We start from the raw sequence: 19,397 nt of genomic DNA on the forward strand, positions 1-19,397 counted from the left end.
TTGACCAAAATTACTTTCAGCAAAAGGTCGGTTTCAGCTAGCTAAAGAGTAGTAATAGACTGTAATGAACAGTATAGTAGCAAGGAGATCTCATTGCCGTTTGTATTTAACAAACTGAAGAGTGTTTCTAGAATTTTGTAGTTCGACAATGTATCTGAACAAGTGGTTTGGCTGCGTACATCCGGTTGAATGAGAGGCCAGATTTTACCCATTTTCTATTAAAAAAATCTGAACAAGTGGCAGCATATGTTGAGGATGTTGGTAACCGGAAACAGTTTCGTCAGAGCACGCAAACTAAAGAAGAATTGCTTTTGGATTGCATGCCTTCATCTTATTCTCATCAGTGCTGCATGTGGTACTATTGACGTAATGCCTATAGTACGATCCGTAGCATATTGCAATCTTACTGACTTGTTAATTTGACAATGATTGGCATGATTTTATAGATGATTTGGTTAAAAGGAACAGCTTTAGAAGTTAATTTTCCGCCTATTTATATACTAGCTCCCAATTCCGCAAACAGAGACCTTATTAATTGTTTCGCTTATGATTATACTTATAAGCGAAAAATTGAATCTTAAAACTTAATTTTGAAATTGTTTTTGTGATTTTTTATCGTGGTTAGAACTTAGAACACATATATATAAAATCATTATCCTTAAATTATTTTTTATTTGCTATGTGATACAAATAAGTAAAATAATAGGGCTAATATTTATCTTGCGATTCACTCTTTTCCTTCTATACTGGCCGGGACAACATGAAGAAGACATCGCCATGCAATTTCGTGATCACTTTCCTGCAAATTATGTACGGAGTAGGTGCCATCAATTTCCAGGTATACTTCAGTGCTAAGCCAAGATATATACAAAGACCCCAGAGGGAGAAAGGGAGTGCATAGTCGTGTAGTACATCAATTTTCTTGTTTTGTCCTAACATAGCAATAAGTATCTATCTCAGTAATGTGATCACTTGAGCAATAAGGTTTCCCTGACAGTAACATCAACAGCGAAAGGCAGAAAAGCCCTCCGGCGTAAAGTACCTTAATCAGTGTCCCAATCACGCTAGTAATGGATCGCGAAATATGATTGAAATATTACGCGATTGATTCAAGCAATGATAAATGATAGGGTGCTAGACTAGCACCAGAGTCTCGATCGAATAGTAATAACCTACAGAATAAGCGACGACCGTTAATAACCAAACATCTTCACCTGGCAAAAGAGTACAAGAGACTGTATTTAACCTACAGAGAATCAAATGCAATGCAATTCCAGAAAAGATATTCCTGAGGGACTTGTTCAATTGCAATAACACAGTATATATGAAAATAATGAAATATATCGCAAGGTTTTATTCGATGAACTGTGACATCTTATTCCAAAACAGGTTTTAATTCCAGCTTATTCACACAGCAAACACTAGAGGCAGTGTTATATGGTACAAATCAGGCCTTGCACGTGTACGTTTTGAAATGTAATATCCCACCAAAAATTGACTGCAAATTGCAGTTGGCTCATTAAAATACATAAGGCAATAAGTAGCAAACTAACTATATTAACAGTACAGACCTGCTACATCAGCTATTCAATTTTCCCCTCGTGTTTGCCTTGAGTTTCCATTCACATCTGCTTTAAAATAGGTTTACGATTCCGGGGGAGCATCGAACTTTGATGGGGTATCAATTCCCATCATACATTTTAGTCCTGATATCAAGATGATTAGCAGCACTATTCCCTGCATATCATAAACGAACTATTGTGAGAAAATAATTCTAGGATAACAAATAGTGATATAGAAATAAAATTTTGCAGTAAAGTCAATAAGAGAAGTCAACTACCTCTAAAATTATACTGTTTTTGTTGGAAAACATTATAGGCTTAAGTCTACATGACAGAATGAAAGTAACCAATAAAAAAAACAGTCCATGGGACAACTTACAACAAAGCTTCCTTCCAGCAGAGTTGATTTTACTAAGCACTCCCCATCACATTTTCCACGGCCGGGTTTAGTAGTATTAGACTTCTCTGCGAGGTACCTGCCTAACAGCAGGTTTGAAGGGCTCTCTAGCAAACCATAGGGCTGAGAAGCATAAAGAATTGTATATTTAGCTCCAGACTTCTTCAGCAGAGTAACCAGCTCAGAAAGTAACTCCCCTACAGAAAAAACAGCATAACATTAAGGTACAGTTGTATATTTGAGGTGAAAGGACCAACCTAGTATCTTTGACCTAACCTTCTGATTTTGTGTTATCCTTGAAACCACCATCACAGAAGACAACCAGATCAGTCTGTCCACTTGGGTTCTTTTTAGTTTGTGATGCCACCAATCCCTGGAATGTACATGTGGTCAATAAATGGAAAAGAGAAATTGCAAGAAGTACCAAAAGAACTATAAAAACTTACATGAATGGAATCCATGTCATGATGTTTCTTCAGATCTTCACTTACAGAACAGGTGTCTGTGTAGGTGATATGATTATTTCCGAGACAATTGTTGCAATTCTCAGCAAATCCAGATAGCAATGACTTCTCCAATTTGTCATCATCTGACATGGCAACATAGGGGAATGCCATGGAAAACTCGGAGCTTGCAAAGGAGTTCTAGTAAAGAGCATAAAAATCTTTAATTTTTCAGTTATATAACAACTAGGGGAAATACAAATAAGGGGGATGGGCAAAAGAAGAGTGATTATGAATACCTTCAGCATGTCTACTAAAGTTGAATCAGCTTGCTTATCTTTAGAAATGTCTGATGATTGTAGCTACAGGAACAATAAGTTATCAGTCAGTTTCAACTGAAGCATTGAAAAATTGAAACAGCATCATAATATAAATTACTTGATCTAGCAATAATTTTAACATACAGATTCAAACAAGAGAATTTGGCATTGTTATGGCCTCTTAGTATTGATTATTATCATCTATCAGAAACAGTATGAAGAAAATGTATTCCAATTTTTTGATCAATGTGGACTGAATCAATAATTATGTAAACATTGCAACCAGTGAAGACCTAAACACTAGTTCACAGTAAGTACCTTCGAGCCAAGAAAAAGAACTGCAACATCAACACTCTTTGCATGATCCTCCCTTGAACACTAAAATAAAATCACAATGTTATGAATTGTTTGAGTTTGTGCACAATAAGAGCAGATACTGCAATTGAAATTGGTCAGTTGTTTGTGAATTGAGGTGCATCAACTAGGACGTGGGGGGAACTCAACTCACCACCAAGTTTGACCAACCACCTTCCTCAAGAACAGATTTCACTAAGCTCTTTGGGGATACTGTCTGATAGTGGACCATTTCTTTAGCCTCATCAGAAGAGAATCTGGAGAGCAAGGTAAATAAATAAAATGTAATTTAAACAACTAAACTTTGATTAAAATAACCACAAGAAGGTCAACAAATATTTTCTATATGAACTGGTAATTTCAATCTAGCCAGCAAGTAACTGAAAATGTGAGGCACCAACAAAAATGGGTGACCCTCATATGCATGACATTGTCATCTACCGTACAGACCAGGTGCAACATATGCTCTAGGCAAGAATTAGTGATGAAGTTGCATTACTCCATTGCTTTAATGTTCTTATTATCTCAGATAAGGATAACATATTGCTCAGGAACTCGCCATAGCCTATTTAATGGAACTCATAGTTTCAAGATCTTTTTCAATTAGAGGCCAAAGATTGTCCATATAAAATAAGAGTTGAAGCAAACACAAAATCATTTTTTTAGAGCCAGCCCCATGGAGCTCTATTACTAATTTTTAGCAGGATTTCAATTGGATTGCAAGTTTCCATGCAAGAAAGACAGCATATCTAACGGCCACATGCACGGATGCACCTCTGTGTACTAAGGAAAGCATGCTTAAGACATAAGTGTGCAGCATTACTACAAGCCCCATGGAAAAAAGAACATAAAAATGCTCCTAGCTGAGCTGAAAAAATCTAAGCAGGTAATGTTTTTTGAAGCAAGCCATGATATTCCAGTGTGCATTGTGCAAAATCAAATACAAAATGGAGGCCTGTCTTAACTGATACCCTACTTTACTTTCCTAATATCAACACAAATAGGAGTGAGCATGTTACAAAAGCTGAACAAATCTGTAACACAAAACCTAAGCAGCAAGACAATCTCTGTTCTTCGTTCTAACTAGAAGGTTTTGTTATGTATATACCAGATCATATGACCAAAAATGAAAGGGTGCTAAATGGGTATGGGTTTCATCCTTTCCTGTCATCAACCTTCCAGTATCCCACTTCCAACTGAGATTTCTCTCAACCACCCTACTCCACCCTCCACCATATGAATTGGAATTTGACGAAAGAAATTATACATTTACTCTCTGCAGCAAAATGGAGCGTGATGCGAAGTAGTAGCAGGAAATGTGCAACTGTGCAAAGTAACTGCTTGATCAGTATAAGTTGAGAACTCCAAAATCCTCCAACTATGGAATCTATGGTTGTTCTAGATTTAAAACCTCCATATTGATTGTTTGTACTGAATGATGGATGAGGATGCAGTTTCAAAGGAATGTGGTTGATCTGGACCCCATGAGACAACGCGAGGATCACTCCTGGGAATGCCCAAGAAGATTCTATCATCTACGACACACAGGGATAGAGTCAAGGGTGTGACCTTAGATACAAAGGAAACTAATTATCCGATCATGAAGCCTCCTGTTTCATGAGGAACGAACTGCATATGCATTATTCGTTCAAGAAAAGAAGAGCAGTAAATCGCATGCACCTCATGAAGAGTTATGTGTTATGTCAATACTCGCTTTTCTAAGTGAAGCAGCAGAGTTCACTAAAAATCGTTAACATTAATAATACATTCATACATACGTATCTAACAAAAGGGATCTAAGGCTTGAAACGATGAAAAAGAGAAGCGCGGCAACAAGTTACCCGTAGTTCTTGGGCGCCCAAAGGAAGGCAGGCCCCGTCACCGGAGCCGCGGCTGACACCTGCGCAAGGAGGAGCATCACAGCCACCACCGCCGCCCAGGCAGCTGCCATCTGATCGGATCGGGCCCAAATTAGACACCCCGGAACACAAATTAGGACAAGTAATGACAAAAATTCGATCCGCGCTGCCAAGCACAGAGATCCGTGAGAGATCTTACCTTGGCGCGAAGAGAAGCAGGGATCCCGGATTGGGGATTTCGGACTCGTGCAGAGGCTCTCGCCCTCCTCTTCGTGGCGAGATGTTGTTCGTCGTTGTGGAAGAAGGGCAAGTTGCTAACCACGATTACCTTTTTTTTTTCGCGAGAGAGTCTGGCGTGTGGGTCCGGAAGTGGACCTGAGTGGGCCGGCCCAAGCCCAGACAGCATTAGGCCCCAAGCGTGTTGGGCTTTTTGCTGACCTGGCCTGATGTAGGATGTTTAATTTTTCTTTTTGAAATTGAAATTTAGAGGATATTTATTTTTGTTTTTGAAATTTATAGGTTGCTTAACTGTTTAATCAGATGTGGGTTGTATTGAATATTTTTCTACTGGAGTAATAATATGGAAATATACTAACGCTTGTATGCTGTATACTGTGTTACATTGCACGTTTAGAGAAACAAACAAATATTGTAAGAAAAAAGTGTAAAACCGCTAAAAGAATATACTGATACTATGGATGAAGCTTACATTACATCACATCAAGCCAATGGGTGTATATTTTGCTTGAAGAGTTCGAATACACCTTCGCTCTCTCACTGATTAACTAACCTTTATTCTCAAGTTGTTCTCTATGCAGGTGAGTCATCCAAACAAACCCTCTTTGGAGAAAGACTAATGGAGCTAAATTTCTCTAGAGTCTTGAGATCCTCAACCAGATACAATATTCATCATGTGTTTTTACTTCTCTTGAGACTCGAACAAGCTATGATATTAATTATGTATTTTTCCTATTTATGCACTGCTAAAAGATTACTGCATTGTTAATCCCTGAAATGCTACTTTTTTAATGTAAAATTAGGATTAAAAAAAGTAGTAATCTAGGGATTAACACTGCAGTAATCTTTTTTTTATGTAAAAACTAGCAAAGTGGCTCGCGCAGATTGCGCGGCTAGCATCGCTATAAAATATTCACGTACAACAACATATATACTTCACATCCTATTATGAAAAAATATTTAAAATGACAAATGATTTTGAGCTTTGACCTAACTTGACCAAACTATTGTGAAAAAGTATTTAAAATGACAAATGATTAATATAGTAATTCCCATGTCCATAGAACAAACACGATGGAATTTTTAGTACTCTCATAGCAATACACCAAATCAAAGATACATAAATCCTATGTATATTTGTTTGTCTTATTTCCCTACATCTGTATCTATAGTTGCATCTTTCCACTACCTCGAATGACATTCTTCCACCTACTAAAGATGGCATATTGTATTGTATATTCATAATAATTTATAACCTTAAATTAGAAATGGTCTATCGTTGTCAACATTACTATGTTGCTGGATATTTTTATATTTTCTTTTGTTAATGTTGCTCACAGTTTGGACTATACGAACTCCTGTCACATAGATATAGGGTTAAGATCCAACCTCATCAGGTAGTTTTTTAGCTAATTTACGTGAGATTTTTAGCTAATTTTTATCTGATAGTATTAATATAGAGCTAATAGAAGAGCTAGCCTTCAATTGTAAAATGTGGACTCTTCTATCAATATTATTTATTTTAATTCACATTTAAAATAGTTCTAAATCAACTTCTACATAAAATATTTTCAGACTAATATTTATTTTCAAACTGAATTTAAGATATTTGTAAATTTTATTTCTATTTGGATTCTTTCCCTCAATATTATTTATTTTTAATACGATTTTAAAATATTTCTAAACTGCACTCTTCCCAAAACTCTTTTCGCTATAATATTTATCTTCAATCCGATTTTCCTATGTGGAATCTTTATGTTAGTTTTATTATTTTCAATCTGAACTTTTGGATGTTTCTAAATTGTATTTCTACATGGACTCCTAACAAAAATATTATTTTTTTTGTAATTGTTAATCCTAAATTCTGAATTTTGTTAATTGTATTTCTTACATGGAATCTCCTTTTTAATTTTCTTTATTTTCCCCTAATTATAGATATTTTAAAATTTATTTTTAAATAGACCATATTTTTTCTTAATTTTACTCGTACGTGAACTCTTTTCTCATAATATTTGCTTTTAAACTGAATTTAAGATATTTGAAATTATATTTCTACTTGAATTTTTTCTATTCATACTATGTGTTTGTAATATGAATTTAAAATATTTCTACATTTTTCTCCTACTTGAACTCTTTCTCCATAATATTTATCTTTAATCCAAATCTTAGATGTTTCTAAATTTTATTTTTACATGTGCTCTTCTCTCAATATTAACTATTTTTAATTTCACTTCAAAATTCATATGTTTTTCTCCTAAATTGTAGTATTTCTATATGAACTCTTTTTAAGTAAATTCCATATAACTCTTGTCTCAATATTAGTATTTTTTATTTTTTTCAATAAAAAATTCAGAATAATCTAAATTGTATTTCTACCTTGACTCCTCTTCTAATTTTTAGTTTTTATTTTGAATTTCATGTATTTTAAATTGTATTATTTTGACTTGGAGTCTAAACTCTTGTCCGTTTCCACAGGAATACACTATGACCAGAGAGTACCTTTCTCATTAACGTTTGACAATTTCATGCATCCATGTCCGTTTGCTTTTTTTTTTCTTATCCTGTTTTTATCCGATTAATATATCCTTATCCGTTTGCCTTGTCCGTTTCACTGATCCTAATCTCATTTCAATATATTGTCCGTTTCAACTTTCTTAATATGCCCCCCTTTTTTTTTCCTTTTTTCAGATTTTAACTAATCTTAATCTGGTTCTATTTTTCTTTTTTCTTATTTTTTGGATTAATGTGAGAATTTCTAGGCTATGAGAGCGAACGTGGAGGCTCCTTTTCTATTACTTTATAGATATAACTAGCATGGTGGCCCGCGCAGATTGCGCGGCTAGCATCATTATATTTTCTCTCATATAATAGCATATATGTTTTCTCATTATATTATTCAAATATATTAAAATGACAACATAATTTTAAATTTTGCAATAACTTTACAAAACTACTAATGTTTAATATTCATATTATATTTTATATACATGTTAGTTATTAATTATTTTTAATATCAAATTTTAGTTATTTGTAAATTATATATATTCCTATATGACTCTAGGCTCGTCTTTTAATATTTCTTTTTTTTAATTCTGAATTTTCTGTAAATTATATAGAATATATTTCTATATAGACTCTATGCTCTTCTTCTAATATTATTTATTTTTATTTCTGAATTTTCATATTATATCTTGTATACGTGTTAGTTATTAATTATTTTTAATATGAAATTTTAGTTATTTGTAAATTATATATATTCCTATATGGACTGTAGACTCGTCTTTTAATATTTTTATTAATTCCAAATTTTCTGTAAATTGTATTTCTATATAAACTCTATGCTCTTCTTCCAATATTATTTTTTTATTTCTGAATTTTTATTATTTCTAATTGTATTTCTATGTGGACTCTAAACTCATCTTTCAATATTCTTTAATTTTTACTTACGAATTTCAGTTACTTCTAAATTGTATTCCTATATTGACCTTAAACTCTTCTCCCTATGTTTTTCTTAATTTCGAATTTTAGTTATTTGTAAATTGTATTTTTATACGGACTCTAAACTCTACTTTAAATTTTATTATGCTTATTCCAAATTTTAATTAGTTTTAAATTCCTATACGGACTCTATACTCTACTTCTAATATTTCTTATTTTTTAATTCCAAATTTCTATTTGTTTCTTAATTGTATTTCTATATGGACTGTATACTCTACTTCTAATATTACTTATTTTTAATTCCGAATTTAAGTTATTTCCTAATTGTATTTCTATATGGACTCTATACTCTACTTCTAATATTCCTTATTTTTAATTCCGAATTTCAGTTATTTCCTAATTGTATTTCTATATGGACTCTAGTCTCCTCTTCTAATATTCCTTATTTTTTAATTCCGAATTTCAGTTATTTCCTAATTGTATTTCTATATGAACTCTAGTCTCCTCTTCTAATATTCCTTATTTTTTAATTCCGAATTTTAACTATTTCTAAATTATACTTCTATATGGACTGTAGTCTCATCTTCTAATATTCTTTTTTTTTTAATTCCGAATTTCAGCTATTTCTAAATTATATTTCTATATGGACTCTGTCTTTTCTTTTTCTCTGATTAATGTGAGAATTTCTAGGCCATGAGAGCGAACGTGGAGGCTCCTTTTTCTATTCCTTTAATAATATAATAGATAGATAGATTAGAGTGATATGAGATGCCCTTGATAATGCAGTGGTAAAAGGTGTGTGGTGTTAACCTCCATATTTCGTGTTCAATCCCCAACATGTTCATAATTTTTTTCTTAAAAAATGTTTGGATTGATGTGTCTCCCTCCAAATCTCGTTTTATTTGGAGGAGTGATATTGTTTACTCTAAAATTACTCTTAAAATGTGTTTGAGAAAAAAAATACTCTTGAAAAACATTTATGTACAGTACAGCACAAGCAGACTAGCAGAGTGGGACCATAGGAAAAACAGGAGAATTCGACAAGGCGATAATGACTCAGCAGTAAACCTCAGCCACCAAGAGATGAGGGTGAAGAGCAACTGATTGGCCAATAGTCCAGAGATAGCATTGAACACAGGACAAACAACCTCAATTCTATCTCGACTGATCCAGAAAAGAAAGAAATCAAGAAGCAAAGAAACAAAAAAGCAAGGCCATCCATTGCATTCCCTTGCCACTGCTGAGCAGAAATCGCAGACACAAATGGAAGCAGCAGTGGCTACTCCTTCCTTGCTCTTCTCTAGCCCAACCCCCAGGAGGCCTTCCTCCTGCTTGTCACTGCCGCCTCCTTGCAGCAGCAGCAGCAGCAGCAGCTACGCCTCCAATGGTGCGAAGCTGCAGCAGCCGCGGCTGCAGTTCGTCAGTCAGCTAACCAGCAGAAACAGCAACGGGAGTGGCAGAAGCATCTTGTCCCTGAGGTGCTCTTCCAGTGGCACTGATAATGCGTCTTCTTCCACTACTTCAGAAAGATGGGTTCTCGAGCCTGCAGGTTAGTCTGCTTCGATACTTGTGAAGCATCGTCATATTAGCAAGTTTAAGCTGATCTGAACAAAAAATTGCAACACAGAACACACCAATATTCAGTTTCTTATTGTCCACCTGAACAACAGAAACTGGCGTTGATAAATTTCAGGAGACGGCGATTGGCGTCATATCGGATACCGCGTCGCACGCCCTGGCGGCTTCCAGATAGCCTCAGTATGTTTTGTTTGTTCCTTACCAAAATTCTCTGGATATCCATGCATGCTGCCATGTAACCATGCTAACTGCAGCCGAGCTGTTTGGAACTTTGGATGATCCCATGAATGTGTGCAGGAGGCGGCGGTGACGGTGGGTCGTGTTCCTGAACAGGCGGACATCGTCCTGTCTGTCGCAACAGGTAGTAGCATATATTCAGAAGCTCATTCATTCACTTGATTGCTCTGTCCATAATCCATCAGACATGTGTAGATGTAGCTAACTATATATAAGTTGCTGCCAGTGAACTGAAATGGAATGGAATGGCATGAAAAATGCAGTTTCTGGGACGCACGCACGGCTGGAGAAGAAAGAGGGGAGCTTGTTGGTAACTGACCTGGACAGCACGAATGGCACCTACATCAACGAGAGGCGCCTCACCCCGGGCTTCCCCACTCCCATCGACCCCGGCAGTCTCCTCATCTTCGGTACTACTACGCTTACTACTGCTATAAATTACCTCACCTCACTCTCTTCATACTGCATACAACTCGCAGCATCTCTGATCTCTTGCATGTTCTTCTTCGTTGTGATCAGACATTCAGACCGTGCTTGTTCCTCTTTTGCATTGCAGGTGACATCCACCTGGCCATGTTCCGTGTCTCCAAGATGGTCGTGGATGTGCCCAGTGACGCCAGTGGAGATGTGCAGGAAGCAGCTGAGACGGCTCAAGTATCAGCTGCAGCCCAACAGACCAATTAATTAGCGACCTCCATGTGCTGCTTGATGCATCAAGACAGCTCAAGAAGAACTAGCTTATCAGTGCTTCCAAAGCCTGACATGAAGTGCATATGTTACGATCGGCAGTCTTTCTTGCAAATAAGCGCATACATATGTTGTATGATAGGAATGTCACTAAGAAAACTCACAGAGCAACAACTCTGGATATTAGTAATTAATAGAGGGAGCGCACATAATGGTAGCCCAGTGATCAACTGAAAATGCATTTATCAAGTACCAAAGATGTCAATATGACAAGTACAAAAATGTAGCATGCCAACTGCGAGAACGCATGTTGAATTGAACGATATGCCGACTGCAAATCAATTTTCCGAGTTGTATTCTTCGACCAAAGATGTGCCTGGCACTCGTAAAACACTTGAGTTTGTCGAACAATCAAATTCATGGTTTTGTACGCATAGCAATTCTTGGTTGATTTTCTCGAGCAAATCAATCAAGTCCCTGGTAAAAGAAGCTTACTGCAGAATGTTCGGTAAACAAGGACCAATTGAACAGTGCATCTTTAAATGATAAGTTCGTATATCAACTCCCTGGCTTCTCTTCACAAGTACAAACTCCAGGCTAGTGTTAATATCAAAATAACAAAACAGATGTATTCCCAGGAAGAGCCCAGTTCTTTGTCGAGTACATTCTTTTCATCTCATGAAGATTTTCTTATGTTGATCGTCAGGCTAATTCAAATGCCCTGACCCTGCAAATGATTAATGTCTAGAGTAAGTCCTCATCTATTATTTTGCATCCCAAAAGAGTGTGTAGCTTATCCATCTTTCTTTGCATGTCAAGAGTCAAAACTTGAGAGTGATCATTTCCAAAGCTGGTTCATGAACACATGCTCTGCTCCACGACTCCACCAGCAGGGGGTCTGGAATATTTATAGAAAAAAGGTGAGTTAGGAAATTAGTAACAAGTATCGAGGATACAAAAGAGAGGCGTAATAATAAGGCATAGTCACACAGAGCCATAGAAGTAGTATGTCACCACCTTGCCATGCTTGTTTATATGTCGTTAGTGCCCAGCATGCTCCCTAATCTTTTATCTCCACATCAGGAATATGGGAGATGATGTGCCAGTCCTTCCCGACCTTATTTTTGTAATGCCTACTCAAGGTAGGGTTGTAACTAATCAGCAAATGCTGAAGAGAAGTAAGGTGTTGTATGGAGCTGGGCAAGGATTGAAGACCAGGGCAGTTTTGGATAAAAAGCGATTGCAGCGCGGAGAGTTGTCCGAGTGACTCTGGCAGCACGGTGAGCATAGGGCACCTCAACAAGTTGATGTGCTGGAGTGAGGTGAGCCCCTGCATGGACTCCGGAAGGGTCGTAAGGCCAGGCAAGAACTCGATTGTAAGGTGCTCTAGAGAGCCTAACATCCCCAGTCCTTCTGGCAGCTTGTGGAGGGCAAGACAGTACTGTATATTTAGGTATTCAAGGTTGGTAAGATGCTGAATTCCCTCAGGCAACTGGCTCAGATTTCTGCAACTAGAAATGATCAATTTCTTGAGGGAGGTGGGATGATGTACCACCTCAGGCAACTCCTTTAGATTGTCGCATTCAAAAATAATCAGCTTCTCCAGGGATGTAAGGAGCATGATCGACTTGGGGAGGCTGGCCAATAGTGGGATTTCTTCCAGAACTAGAGTTTGCAGAGAGCGGAGACACCCCAGCCACTCTGGCAGCATGGCAAGAACCGGGCAACCCGAGATACAAAGATACTGGAGGGAGGTGAGGCTCCGGATGCTCTCCCCTAATTGCCTTACGTCACTGGAATAAATTGACAAGGATTCAAGCCCGGTGAGGTTCTGCAGCACTTCCCAACCTGACGATGATCCAGACATTCCTCCTAGTTTTAGTTTCTTGAGGTGAGGGGGATCCACACTGAAGCAGATGGATGAGGATTCCTTGTCAAGAGGATGGAGCGGACGAGAGAAGCTAACTTGAGACAGCAGCTGCTCGTTGCTTCGTTCCAGTGTCAAGCTATCCAAATATGGTGGGAAACATGGGCATACCTTCAGCTTAGGACAATCACTTATGATTAGAGTGGATAGGAAAGGGAAGCAATGCTCAACTTGTTCATGATCAATACGATAGAGCTTTCCTTCCTCCCCACTAACTAATGCAGGTGAGATTGTCCACAACTCCACCAAATTAGGCATTCCTTTCAATACAAAAGTCTTCAATGAAGGCAACCGTGCAAGTCCTTGCAGATTCTCCAAGTTAGGAAATTGTTCCAATACAAGTTCAGTCAGTTGAGTGAAATGAGGTGGATCAATTTGCTCTAACAAGCTATCTGAACAAGAGGATTCCCTTTGCTTCATCATCCAACGTGAGAAATGCTTACCTTTGTAATTATAGATATTCAGCTTCTTAATTTGTGATGGTGGTTCAAGACCATTGAGCACACGCAGCTCCTTTTCCATATCTAATAATGGCTCGTCTTCCATACTATCCGAGCACCCTTCTGCACCATTTGAAGACCAATCCAATGTCAAATTGAGTATACAACTCCTTTCCTTCAGGGAGGTCTTTTCTGCATCATCTGGATCCTCTACATATTTAATATTTTTTATTTCCAGATCATTGTCGGTTAACAAGTTGAGATTTCGAAGCTCTGTTATTCTTGCATGCTCACAACTACCGCCTATAACAAACAAATGCAGCCTTTGAAGATGAGTTAGCTGTCCAATCCCTACTGGCAGGCCACCCAACTTCGAGCATCCTTTTAGGTTCAAAACTTCAAGCCTCTCTAGGTTCCCTATGCCCTCAGACAACTCTAGCAGCCCCCGGCAGTTTTGAAGGTCTATGTATTCCAGGGTGCTCACCACTGTGAGGCATTGCGGTAGTCTGGTAATTTCGGTTTCACAAAGTGTCAAAGTGCGCAGTTTATGACAAGCAAATGAACTGAACAAGTTGTGGGTACCGTCAATACGTGCTAAGTTGATGGACTGTAAGTTGCAAAATGTCCCAAAGAATTCTGACCATTGCTGCCTCAAACAGAGACAATACATAATGTTAAGTACTCTTAGTTTTTTAATTTTACATATGGAGTTTGGTATCTCCCTGATATTACTGTAACGCAGGAGAAAGCTTTGAAGATTATGACAGTCACCAATGGACTGAGGCAAACTTTCAAGATCCCAAACATGTGATAACTCTAGGGTTCTCAGCTTCCTAAGCTTACCAATAGACTCAGGTAATGTTGTAAGTGCCTTGCAATGTGTAACATGAAGGGCCTGCAAGTTCCAGCAACGTGAGATTTCTTCTGGAAGGGCTCGACACCTAACATGTGAGATCCGAAGATAGCTAAGATATTCGAACTTTGATATCCATGAAAGCAACAGATTAGTAGCGTCCATATTCTCCAAATTAACAGAACGAACATGGCACCTTTTCTTGATTGGCTTGTTGGGTGCGAAGTTATCACCAGAAATATAGACAGCATGGACCTTGCTAAATAACTTCACTTCAATATTCTCATTGCACGAAGCCAAAGATAAATATCTGCATTTTTGGGAATTACCAATAGTTGCATTCTGAGAATGAGACACCATTTCACCCTGTAAAATTTGCCGAGTAAGGTCATGAACCAGGTCGTGCATCTTGCATATTTCCATTTCATTATACTCATCTACCTCTAGATCTTGGAGAAAGTGCACTTTCAGTAGAGAATCAAAGCAGTCATTTGCAACATCCTCTACTTGTTCAATCTCATTCATTGGATTGATGAAGCCATTTGCTATCCACTCTCCGATCAACTGGTGTTTGTAGATCTCGTAGCCTTTAGGAAATATAGAGCAATATACAAAACATTGCTTCAGGTGATCAGGCAGATGAAAATAGCTCAGCCTTAATGACGCAAACACTCTATCTTCTATATCATCAACATTCCACATGTTACTATCACGTAAGGCACACCATGCATCTATTGTTTTCTTGTTACGGAGGACACCTGCAAGAGTTTTAATTGCCAGTGGCACCCCACCACATTTTTTAATAATCTCTCTTCCAACTTCTATAAATTCAGAGGGCAGACCTTTTGCAGCTAACCTTAAACTTTGTTGAAACAAATTCCAGCTGTCCTCATCTGACAAGAAAGCCAACTTATATGTACATATAGATTCCACTGCCTCCGCAACTTCCTGATCACGAGTTGTGAGCAAAATCCGGCTTCCAGGTGATCCACGCTTAAGATATAGCATGAATCGTTCCCAGTCATATTGATTCTTGTGCCAAGCATCATCCAAGACAAGTAGAAACTTATTCCCATTCAACTTGTTTGAAATTGCTTCAACCATGTGTTGGTCAGTACGAAGATATGATGTTTCCTTAAAAATGGCTTCATACAGCTTGCCGACGAGTTTGTTATTATCAAATTCTTGTGACACGTGAACCCAAAATATTGAGCCTTCAAAATGCTCTTTTATTTTGTTGTCATGACAGATGTGTGTGGCCATAGTAGTTTTACCGGTTCCACCAAGTCCAATAATTGAAACAATTGAGATTTTCTGTTGGTCATCTATTAACTTACATATGATCTTGTGCTTCTGCTCATCTCTCACATGTATTTTTGAGTCATCAACATTGCCCAATAAGGATGGCTCCCTGATAATCTTGTTTGTGTGAACATTATGATCAATTGGCATAGCATTCAATATAGTATTGACATCGCCTCTTTGCTCGACAATTGCAGCAAATCGTTTTTTGATTGTCTTTATCTTGTTGACCATTTTGAGTTGAAACATGACTAGTTTCGGTTTTGTGCGCATGTATTTGAGCACAGCATACTTGTCACGATCATTATCTGTGTCATGTTTCTCAGACTGAAGATGAAATTCATGTACCAAATCTTCAAGATCGTAAGCAAAATCTTTCAATTTTTTTAGCCAATTAGATGGTGGTTTATTACCAATTGCATTATCACCTGCTACCTGTAGCCCGCTTTTGATCTCCTCAACTAAATCTTGAAGCTCCTGGAGATCTTTCGTAACACCCATAAGAGAACTATACTCTCTTATTACAAGTGGTGCTAACTTGTCTCCCACAATCTTAAATAATCCAGATACTACAGCAGCTTCCATGCCCATATGTTTGAAACTTGGAAGCTTCTCTTTGGCCCAAATCCTACATATTAAATTTCAGAATGAGATGCTACATACTGAATTTCAAATGATTCAGGTGCAATATTCGTAATTATTTTTTATGCAATGAAAACTAACGCTAGTATATGTTTGTATGCCTGATTGTTATTTTCTTTCTAAGTTCAACCATGTTTTACACGTGCAGAGCAAGATAGACATATAAAAGCGTAACAGATGACGCCCGGTTAATGGTACCTGATATGGAAAAATAGGTGTTTGGCCTTTTCCTTCTCTTCGTTGAAGTGCTTCTTCGATCTCTTTGCAGATGCACTTGTTTTGTTCAATTGTTCATAACATCATGATGAACCAAGAGGTACATGTATGTGATATATTGAGGACAGGTTCTGATGTATATACAAGAAAGCAAACTAGTAAATAACGGAAGATAGATGCCCATGAAAGCTTCTAGCACACAAGAACCATCAATAAATTGTGTTTGTATTGAATTGTAAATATCCGTACCTAGTAGCACTGTAGTAGAGTACTAACTCCCTGAGAAGAGGCAGAACAATCCCCTGAGAAAAGCTGAACAGAAGACAAACCATTTGCAAAAGATTCATATTAGTGGTGGAGTAGATTTTGGAGAAAACATTGTCTTAACATAAAAGCAAGAGAAATTTAGTTTTGAAGGATATAAAAACCGAGGTAATTGAATACCTGATCTCAGGTCGTCTGACTCTATCCTGCAGTATCCCTCCTCACTCTCCCAAGCAACACAAATAACACTTCTTGGGATTTAGTTGCAGAATGGTGCTGGATCTGGCAGCTCACTCAGAGTCAGTAGAGCTTCCTTGTCACCTTAAAATGTCATTAGTATCCACCAAGTTGGGTTGGTGTAGTGCTGGGTGAGTTGGAAACGCATGCCCACATCATATAATATAACTCGAATATCCACCAATTGCAGTTTAAATACAGAAAGCTGGTGTGGAAATGTCACTTTGGAAACCACTTTATGGCAAGTCAGTCAAAGAAAGACGATCGAGATATGCTATTCTCAAGAAAGAAGAAAAGAGCCATGAAAGCCTGAGTATTTGTCTAATCGCATTTTATTTACATCACTACCTCACAAAAATCATAATAATCTAGTTTTGCTTAGCTGTTGGTAGTCAGATGGGGGCTGTATGAGGACAGCGGGCTGTGGTTGCAAGTTGACAGAAAACATGAGGTCTGGGAGATCTGCTTAACTCCAGTGCAGGTCCAAAACTCGTCTTCGGATGTGTGAGCGTGCCAGTTGATTTGATCCTGTAATCCGTGGTTAAATCCATAAATGATAGCCGATCGGCTAGGTGCCGATGACATATCATTTATTTTAGGCCGATGTCATATGTACGTCGATCAGCAAGTATTAATAAGCAAATTAGAACTAAATCTACTCGATCGGTTGTAGATATTGATGATATACAATTCTTATATCAATATATACTTAAATCAAGTGATTGGGATAGATCGGTCGCCTTGCCGAGACAGTATAAATCACTTAGATCGAAATATATATTAATAGTGAGATTATATATATTCATAGCATAGCCGATCAGATAGATCTAGCGTGTATCGGCTAATACTCCAATACCACTCTATATTAAGATATTAAATCAAGCATAATATACCAAACAGGAGCTTAATATACTTAAATGCAATAAGATCTTAATATAAAGGGCGGATTTAACATATCAATCAAGCATATGGGATAAAAGTAGTTAAATCAGGTAAGATCGGCTGAAACTCCGATGCTACCCTAATCGGCAACCAAAAGGCAGGCTAGAAATTGATATTCTAAGTACGACTTAATAGATCAAACTCAACTGATGCAGCATTAAGTATGAAAAGAAGAACAATATCTAGACAATCAAGCCGCTGGAAGTTTCTTAGAGTGGTAGATATCCTATATAATCTAAATCAACATCGATATCTAACCTAATCGGCTGCCCTCTACCGACAGATGTTAGCCGATTGCAGGTTAGATAACGGTATTGCTAGAGATTATGTAAGATATATGATAACTCGACGAATTACATAAACAAGATTAGAGTATCATAAAGATGGAAGCACTAATCCCGAGAACACAAACCGCCATAACAAGTTTTACCTCTTGTTGAAGATCGAAATCGATGCAGCTCAACCCGAAAGCAAGAACTCGTCGAAATAAAACTAAAGCAAAAAGGGTGGCGATGCGCCGAGATTGTATTGAACATGTGTTGTTTTTACATAGGGCTCGGGGTCTATTTATACCCGAGAATTACAAGATATGTCCATACCGGACACGACTATTATCTCTAACAAACTCTAAGATATCATAAGTCTTTACGGCAGACTTTTGCCCAAATATATCTCTAAGGAAATTACATAGAATATCCTAATTAATAGATACAGTTACCTCCTCAAGACTCTATCCTTGTGCGGCAATCACCATGAAGTACATTAACTCAACCCGATGACGTACACCGAGTCGCATTGTCGGAATCGGCTGTATCGGCTAGCCCTGTCCGACTCAAACTCTGTCGATCCTGACCGTAGCCGATTTGGATTGCAGCCGACTCTTGCTCTGTTTCCGCAACAACCCTTATCTTCGATTCCGCTTCGATCCCATCTTCATCTCCGATGCCGATATTACCAAATTTGGTCGTTAACACATGCCCCCTAAGTCCGGAATATTGGATAATGTTCCGGATTTGCCGAATACCGACTCCGAGCAAGTTTCGCATTTTGCCGTTTTCCGACCGTTATTCTAGCGCTTCAAATACTAACCGTTATCCCCGAGAAATCTCATACCGTGACTTCCGTTTCCACCACTTAAGCAAAACTTTTCCCTCTCTCTCTCCAGTGATTCCTCCGACGCACAAGGCGATCCCTAGGCGACTTCATCTCCGGCTAGATCTCCGCCTGCGACGATGTCGACCTCCGCCAGTCCATCTGCCGCACCATCAGCCGAATACGCTAAGGTAAGTTCCCATCGGCTAGATCCCCTTTTTCGTCATCAGATCGGTTTTCTCTCGCTTCACATTGCTTTCCTCTTCTCGGTTACTTTGAATTTGTAGCATCTCTCCAATCTAGTTGCAATTCCTAGCCTGTCGCATGATAATCAGTACTTTCTCGGCCCAGTCGGCAACCCTGATCCCAC

The 19,397-nt window shown here is 37.9% G+C and overlaps 3 protein-coding genes across 6 annotated transcripts; 1 reads left to right on the forward strand and 2 right to left on the reverse strand.

Moving 5' to 3' along the window:
- Nucleotides 1-782: 782 nt before the first annotated feature.
- On the reverse strand, nucleotides 783-5,247 carry LOC127758175 (uncharacterized). Of its 3 annotated transcripts, XR_008013642.1 has the most exons (11): nucleotides 5,135-5,247; nucleotides 4,918-5,027; nucleotides 3,231-3,333; nucleotides 3,041-3,100; nucleotides 2,702-2,764; nucleotides 2,406-2,603; nucleotides 2,236-2,332; nucleotides 1,942-2,156; nucleotides 1,572-1,737; nucleotides 1,043-1,172; nucleotides 783-799 (listed from the first exon to the last, which is right to left on the reverse strand). XR_008013642.1 is itself a non-coding variant. In XM_052283794.1 (9 exons), the coding sequence occupies exons 2-9, from the start codon at nucleotides 5,025-5,027 to the stop codon at nucleotides 1,645-1,647; spliced, it is 939 nt and encodes a 312-aa protein (XP_052139754.1). In that variant the 5' UTR covers nucleotides 5,135-5,247; the 3' UTR covers nucleotides 1,326-1,644. The 3 variants fall into 3 exon arrangements, 1 of the variants encoding a protein (XP_052139754.1); XR_008013641.1 differs by lacking the exon at nucleotides 783-799 and having other exon boundaries at nucleotides 828-1,172; XM_052283794.1 differs by lacking the exons at nucleotides 783-799; nucleotides 1,043-1,172 and having other exon boundaries at nucleotides 1,326-1,737.
- A 4,500-nt stretch (nucleotides 5,248-9,747) lies between these two features.
- Nucleotides 9,748-11,342, forward strand: LOC127757940 (uncharacterized). The gene is made up of 5 exons (XM_052283531.1): nucleotides 9,748-10,159; nucleotides 10,304-10,368; nucleotides 10,486-10,549; nucleotides 10,689-10,835; nucleotides 10,982-11,342. The coding sequence occupies exons 1-5, from the start codon at nucleotides 9,874-9,876 to the stop codon at nucleotides 11,107-11,109; spliced, it is 690 nt and encodes a 229-aa protein (XP_052139491.1). The 5' UTR covers nucleotides 9,748-9,873; the 3' UTR covers nucleotides 11,110-11,342.
- A 168-nt stretch (nucleotides 11,343-11,510) lies between these two features.
- LOC127757939 (putative disease resistance protein RGA4) lies at nucleotides 11,511-17,043 on the reverse strand. 2 transcript variants are annotated; one of them, XM_052283530.1, is made up of 6 exons: nucleotides 16,937-17,043; nucleotides 16,742-16,804; nucleotides 16,475-16,623; nucleotides 14,529-16,262; nucleotides 12,130-14,420; nucleotides 11,511-12,010 (listed from the first exon to the last, which is right to left on the reverse strand). In XM_052283530.1, exons 4-5 carry the CDS (start codon nucleotides 16,223-16,225, stop codon nucleotides 12,173-12,175), a joined length of 3,945 nt encoding a protein of 1,314 aa, XP_052139490.1. In that variant the 5' UTR covers nucleotides 16,226-16,262; nucleotides 16,475-16,623; nucleotides 16,742-16,804; nucleotides 16,937-17,043; the 3' UTR covers nucleotides 11,511-12,010; nucleotides 12,130-12,172. The 2 variants fall into 2 exon arrangements, with proteins under 2 accessions (XP_052139490.1, XP_052139489.1); XM_052283529.1 differs by having other exon boundaries at nucleotides 12,130-16,262.
- Between the last annotated feature and the right edge of the window lie 2,354 nt (nucleotides 17,044-19,397).

This window comes from Oryza glaberrima, chromosome 12 (genome assembly GCF_000147395.1).
Source record: "Oryza glaberrima chromosome 12, OglaRS2, whole genome shotgun sequence".
Classification (NCBI taxonomy): Eukaryota; Viridiplantae; Streptophyta; class Magnoliopsida; order Poales; family Poaceae; genus Oryza; species Oryza glaberrima.